Consider the following 7,213-nt stretch of genomic DNA (forward strand, 5'->3'; position numbering starts at 1 on the left):
GGCACTCTAGGCTTGGAATGAATGACAGAGCAGTGATCAGAGCATATGTTAATTCCACCTAAAGCAGTATGCGCTTTGTTTGATGTCCTCTCAGTTATCCTGGTCTCCTTGTTTGCTAGCTGGTCACTGCGACCACTTCCAGTAGGCTGCTTCATCATGGAGACCCATGAATGCTCTTGTATGTCAGTACAGAAGAAAATAAGACACTAATGTACCTTAGGGTAAGGCTCTGCTGTCAACTGCATGCAAAGAATTATCCACCAAGCCCAGACTTTGGACCTTTGGTATGTCCTCTCTCTCTGCGTTCCAAGGGGAGCACTGGACTTTGCACTGTTGAGGCATCTCGTTGTACAGTGGGATAGTGGAGGCGCACCAAAACACCAAGGCTTGAGCCAAGTATTGTGGCTGTTAAAGCCGTGAGCTTGTTTTTGATTTTTTATTTATTAAATTTCAAAGTAAGCAGATAGAAATATTTAGGGTGGCTGGGAAGCTACCTGATCATTTTTCATGGTTTTACACTGACATATTCCTGCTCGTGTCTCCATGGTCCCATCCCAGATAGCAAGGATAACTTGCCACAAATTTGTGGCACTGTTGTTAACTTGCTACACTAGCAGAGCCCTTGAAGCACAAGTTCTAGTTGTCACTTTTCCAATTCGTAGCAAATTTGAATGGCAAGTCTCTAGAAAGAGCAAAGTTGCAGTGGTGAGTCTACAGCAAGAGCTCTGCAGGTCTACAGCATGAAAGTTCATCCACAGTGACCCCTGTGGTGGGATGACTATTGCACAAAATAACTGAACCAGAACTTGCAGCAGACTTGCAGAATGTTTGCAGAAGAAGTTGATCTGGAGTCATTCAATGCGGACTTGCAAATGTGCAAAAAACTTATGAAGCCTGGCAAGTCTAGCAATAGCTTAGCAAGTCATCTTCAAACTTTCAGCACAATTGCTTGCTATCTGGTATGGTTCACCTCGGTCTCATGACAGACTGAAAGCGATGTAGAAGATGGCAGGATGGGAAGAGCTGGGAGTTTATCGCAATCTTTTTCACAAATTTCCTCTGCATTTCATAAAATGCACAAATACAAATTTTTAAGGGCAATAGGTTCAACTTTTCGTCATCAGGATCTGAGTGAGTGGTTGCTGGGGCGCTTTCTTTAAACAGTCTGCATTGGATAGACAAAAAGGAAGCTAAATGCACACTCATTGTATATGTATACAAAATAATAGAAAACCTAATGAAAATAGACATTGACCGCACAAAACATATTAGGCATCTCTCTCATACACATACAGTATACATACTGTACATACAAAATAAGATAAAAGAAAAAAAAAAAAACACAAATACAAAAAAGACTAAATTAAATAAACTAAACTACTCTACTCTAAATCCCCCAACAAAAACAACACACCCTCTAAACAAAGAAAAATAGATTTTTTATTTTTAAGTAATTTTGTCTAAGCAGCTCAATGAGCGAAATTGAGAGGTATAGCTTTGGCAAAATCTTGTCAACAGCTAAATTAATTTCTTCAAAATAATTTCATACATCTCTATTCCTAGCATGTAAATCCCACTTGGCATTCGATTTACATAGAGTTTGTATGTTCTTCCTATATTTGTGTGGGCTTTTTCCAGGAGTTTCAGCTAGGCATATTGCCTTATTGCCTTCTTCACATGACTAAGCTGAGTACAGCAGCAACCATGCAGTGGTTGGCCAAGGATTACTGCAGAATATGTATTATCACCTGACTATTTTTTTTTTTTATTTAAATTTTTATTAATTTTTCAACACAATAATACATAAAATATATATACAAACAAAACAAAAATACAATACACATCCCCTGTTCTCCAGCTTGTAAATTACACATAGGTGAATGAAAAAATATCAGGGATTTTCACACGTGCTCCAATACAACAATTGTGCAATGTTATCATAAATAGTGTTACCCCTAAAACACGCAAAAAAAATAAAAAAATCCACATGTGTTCCAAAACTTCAATTGTGTAGTAATAGCTTAAGTGATATCACAAAAAAAAAAAAACACGAGTGATCAGATGCATCTAATATGCAATATATTTATTAAGTGAGGAAAAAAAAAAGATTAAAAAAAAAAAAAAACCCATGGATGATCAGATGCATCATTTATGCAAAGTACTCATTAAGTGATAAATAAAAAAAAATAAAAAAAACATCATGCTTATTTACCTTTGGAAAATGTCCAGTGACACTATTACCTCAGACTTGTCAGAAACCTGTGGGTCCCCTGGTACACTTATCTACAGTCCGAAGAAGTCTGGACAGAAGTGGTCTTGATGGAAGACTGGAAACAAGACCAAGTGACTTACCTATGCACATACACAGAAGATATAGTGTACAGAATAAAGGCGGTCTGGACAGATGAGTCCAAATTTGACATATTTGACTGAGGTTGAAAATGTAATCTTTATTTGCATAAAAGATATACAAAAAACAATACTTTTGTCGGGGTACATTCTCCCCTGTACTGCGACGCAGCGCATAAATACACTACATTACAATACATTTCCGGTCATACTAATAAATACATTCAATCACATACATTCATTCTGCGGTATGATGCCTGATGTGGTGTGCGGAGTAAGGATACCCCGAGCCATCACATCATGCATGACGCCGCAATACCCCTATAAGCATGAAACTAAGAAACGTTATCTATACGTAGCATGAATCAATCAAACAATATTACATTTCAAAAAGCAACAGGTGTGATAGGGGAGTGGGAGAGTGGGGTAAGGGGAGGGGAATGAAATCACAGGCCCGAAGCTTTATTGAATGGACAAAGACACACAAGGGAGAGTGGGGGAAGGGGAAATCTTCAGACCTCCTTTTCCTCCATGAGATCCATCAGGTTATAGTCTCTGAGCAGACTGTGAACCAGTCTGCGACAGTCCTCAATGGACATCCTCTCCCGCTGGTGGATAAGGCGCTTTCTGGCGCACCATAAAGCGTCCTTAAAGCAGCACAACACCCGCCAGGCGTTGTCAATGTCCTCTTGGGAAAAAGTCCCATGAAAAAGACCATTCAGCACAGCAAAATGTGTGATGGCAGTCTGTGGGACAAAGTCTCTCAGTTCAGGTTCCAAGGCCCTCAACAGGCTCTGTGCAAATGAGCACTCCCAGAAAACGTGGTAAGACGTTTCCTCATGGATGATACAAAAGGGGCAGTGTCTGTATCTGCACAAGTTTCTGGCATGCATAAATGTCCTGAGTGGCAAACCCCCCTGGACAGCCATCCACGCCAGATCTTTATGCCTGTTGGTGAGTCTCTTTGAAGAAACATTCCTCCAGACCACTTTGCAAGTGGCTGAAGGGAGGCCTGGAACAGTCTCAGCAATGTCCGATGCTCTGATCAACTTGTAGATAGTTTTTGGCTTCCACAAGTCGGGCTTAACTCCATGCAGCCCCAGCTCCTTGATGAACTTGAAAGTGTCCAAGTAGTACCAAGGAGTGTCCCAGTTGTAGGGGATGGAGCTGTCCCATTTGTCCCATCCAAGGGACCTCCAGAGAGGCAGGAGGAAAAAACGGGACATGGAGTTGCCTCCAGAGTCCGAAGTTCTGTCAATCAAAGTTCTGCGGATGCAGTTGCAGGCAAAGAACACCCCCAGTAACGTTGCGATGTCGGGCACGCCCTTACCGCCCTTGAGGGGTTCCTTGAACATGACTGCTCGCTTCACTCTGTCCATCTTGGAGCCCCAGATGAAGTGGAACACCGCCCTGGTGATGGCCTTGCAGGTGTTGACCCGAGAGGGCCAGGCCTGGGCGAGGTACTGCAACACAGGGAGGATCTCGCTGCGGAGTACCAGTGTTTTCCCTTCGATGGTGAGTTCTCTGAGGCTCCATAGTCCAAACTTTTGTCTCATCTTGGACAGTCTCTCCTCCCAAGACTTCAGGGCTGCGCCCTCAGCTCCAAACCAAACTCCAAGAATTTTGATGAAGTCCGCCTTGATGCTGAAAGGGATTGATGCAGAAGAAGGCAGGAACCACTTTCCGAAGAGCATGATCTCCGACTTCCCGCAGTTGACTTTTGCCCCTGAAGCTTTGCCGAAGTCCTCACAGGTCTGGACGAGCGAGTCGATGGAGCGCTGATCAGCACAGAACACCGTTACGTCGTCCATGTAGAGTGAGCACTTGACAACCCTTCTGTCCGGTCCCGGTGCGGTGATCCCTCTGATCTCTGGGTTCTGTCGGATGCATTCGGCAAAGAGCTCTATACAGCAAACAAAAAGCAGAGGTGAGAGAGGGCAGCCTTGTCTGACCCCAGAGAGAACAGGGAAAGGGTCAGTTTTCCAGCCATTCACCAACACCGTACTACAAATGTCATCATACATCACATTCACATACGAACAAAACATGTCCCCAAGACCAAACCTGCGCAGAGCTCTGCACATAAACTCATGGGAGACACGGTCAAAGGCCTTTTCCTGGTCAAGACTGACCAGGGCCGCGTGCACACGGCGGCCTCGAATGTACTGGACCGTGTCCCGGACAAGCGCAAGGCTGTCCGCAATCCTGCGACCAGGAATGCCACAAGTCTGATCCGGGTGGATGATCTGTCCGATGACAGATTTCAGCCTGTTGGCCAGAACCTTGGCGAGGATTTTGTAGTCCACGTTCAAGAGAGAGATGGGACGCCAGTTTTTCAGATCCCCTCTCTCCCCCTTACGCTTATACAAAATCGTGATCATCCCCTCCCTCAGCGACGGAGGCATTGTGCCCTCCACCACCATCTCCTCGTACAGCTCGAGCAGGTCCGGGCCAACGAGATCCCACAGCGCTACATAGAGCTCCGCTGGGAGACCGTCGCAGCCCGGGGTCCTGCCTTGCCTAAAGGATCTGACGGCAGAATGCAGCTCCTCCAGCGCCAAGGGGGCGTTGATTGCCGACATACCTGCAGGATCAATTTGGTTAGTGATACCTGACAAGAACCTGTCGGCCTCAGCCGTATCTGTTTCTTTCGGGGAGTAGAGGTTGGTGTAGTAGTCGCTGACCACTTGCATCACAGCCTCCTTCCCCTTCTGGAGTGTTCCGGTCTCGTCCCGCAGCTCAGACAAGGGAGTGTGTCCTGAGTGAAGTTTCCTGAAAAAGAAAGAGTTAAATTTCTCACCTTTCTCAAGATTCTCCACCTTGGAACGGAAGACAAGGTGCCTGGATTCTTCCTCGAAGTGTCCTTTCAGGCTCTTCTTGGTGTCCTCCAGGTCCTGCCTAACTTCCCAGCCGCAGTGGTGAAGGTCCTGCAGGGACTGCATCTGACGTTGCAGTCTCCTGAGTTCCCTCTTCCTGGCACACACTTGCTGGCGTCCCCTTGCCTGAAAGAAGCTGCGTAGCTTGACTTTCACAAACTCCCAGTAGTCACTTACCTTTCTGAAGAACCTCTTGTCCTCCTTCCAGGTAATGTAGGCCTCCCTGAGTTCCTCCAGCAGTTCCTCATTTTCCAGCAGGGTACCATTCAGCTTCCAGGAGCCCGGACCGGGGGCAAAGCCCTCGCCCAGGTCACCCCGAAAGTGAATGGCCCTGTGGTCAGAGAAAAAGCAGGGGACCATGGAGACCCCGCGATGTCTGACTGTCTTGGAGGTGAGCACGAAGTCTATCCTAGAACGCACGGATCCATCAGGACGGCACCACGAATAGTTCACGGAACCTTTCCCTATGGATCCCACGGCGTCCTTCAAGGAAGCCTCCGCGATCATCTCCTTGAGCAGCCTAGACGTGGTGTCGAGCTTTGCGTACATGCTGGAGCTGCACCCATCCTCCTCAATCGGACAGTTAAAATCACCGCCGATTACTACTGCCCTGGTGGTGACGAGTTGGGTCCGCAGGGTCTGGAAAAGCTCCAGTCGCTCATTCTTATCTGGGGAGGCGTACACGTTGATGAGCCTAACTGGCTCTCCCGCCCACGAGCCGTCTACGACCAAAAGACGGCCACAGACGAGCTCCTGGACGGATTCAACCGTGAAACGACCACCCCTGACAAGAATGGCCACCCCTGCAGACTTACAATCGACACCCCCGGACCAGTAGGAGGGACCATGGGTCCACTGGGAGGACAGATGAGTGTACCTCCTCGAGAAGGGTAGGGCACACTCCTGGAGCATGTAGACATCACTCTGCTGAGTGGAAAGAAATGCCAGCGCCACCTGTCTTCTAGACGCATCCTTGATGCTCCTAACATTAATGGAAAAGATGGAGATCTCTGCCATCATGTAAAGGAGATAAAGGGGCTAGCTAGCAGGTGGGCTGAACTTACCTCCCCTGAGGGGGGGGTGGTTCTTCCACTGCCTCTTGTGCCTGTCCAGTGTCCTGGTTCAGGCCGTTCTCCTCGAGGATGCTGTCCATCAGGTCCTGGGTGAGGTCAGTCTCTGGGGGAGCCAGATCCTTACCTTCCTGCATTCCTCCTTCATCTTCCCCCGCAGACTCAAGGTCCTCGAGGTCCTCCACCACTGGGTCCAGTCCAGCGATGTCATTTTGCTGGGCCACGGTGGGCCGCTTGGTGGGTTCTTCAGTTGTCGGGCTGTCTAGGTTCCGTTTTCGGCCTTTGCTGGTGGGGGGTGGGGTGGGGGGGGGGCGGTGGGCAGGGTGGGGAAGTCCTCCATGGAGGACAGGGCGGGGGGGGCTGGGAGGGGGGAGGGGCGGGGGCGGGTGAGGTCACCTCCGACTCAGGGGGGTTGGGGAGGGATGGGTCGGAGGAGGTGGTAGGGGCCTGGGGAGGGGGGGACTCACCAGTGGCTTTCCGAGGTTCCTTCGCAGTCTTTTCCCCTGGCTTCTTTTTCCCAGCACTGTCTGGGGCTCTGCCCTTGAGCAGGGCTCCAGCGTAGGACCGGGATCTCTGGGGGCAGTCTCTGTAGACGTGCTCAGCCAATCCGCAGAGGTTACAGGTCTTGGACCTCAGGCAATCCTTGGTCTCATGGCCTGTAGCCCGACAGAACCTACAAGAAGGTTCCTGACAACCAAAACTTACGTGACCCTGCATGCCACACCTGCGACAGGTCTGGGGCATGTCTGCGTAGTAAAGGAGTCCTGCGGAGGCTCCCAGAGAGAAGCAGGGCTTCAGGTGTTGGAGATCCCCCGAAGGCTCTCTCCTTAACCTGCAAGAAACTGCCCACTTACCTGTCCAGAAGCCGTTGACATCGAGGATTCGGACTGGGTCTTTGGCCACGATGCAAAACCTCTG

At 48.6% G+C, this 7,213-nt stretch overlaps 1 protein-coding gene across 1 annotated transcript; it reads right to left on the reverse strand.

Moving 5' to 3' along the window:
* Positions 1 to 2,861: 2,861 nt before the first annotated feature.
* LOC309547951 (uncharacterized protein) lies at positions 2,862 to 4,043 on the reverse strand (the record flags this gene model as incomplete). Its single annotated transcript, XM_082247947.1, has 1 exon — positions 2,862 to 4,043. The coding sequence occupies one exon, from the start codon at positions 4,041 to 4,043 to the stop codon at positions 2,862 to 2,864; it is 1,182 nt and encodes a 393-aa protein (XP_082104073.1).
* Positions 4,044 to 7,213: the final 3,170 nt, after the last annotated feature.

The sequence above is a fragment of the Pelophylax lessonae genome (assembly GCF_965119305.1).
Source record: "Pelophylax lessonae genome assembly, chromosome: 2".
NCBI lineage: Eukaryota > Metazoa > Chordata > Amphibia > Anura > Ranidae > Pelophylax > Pelophylax lessonae.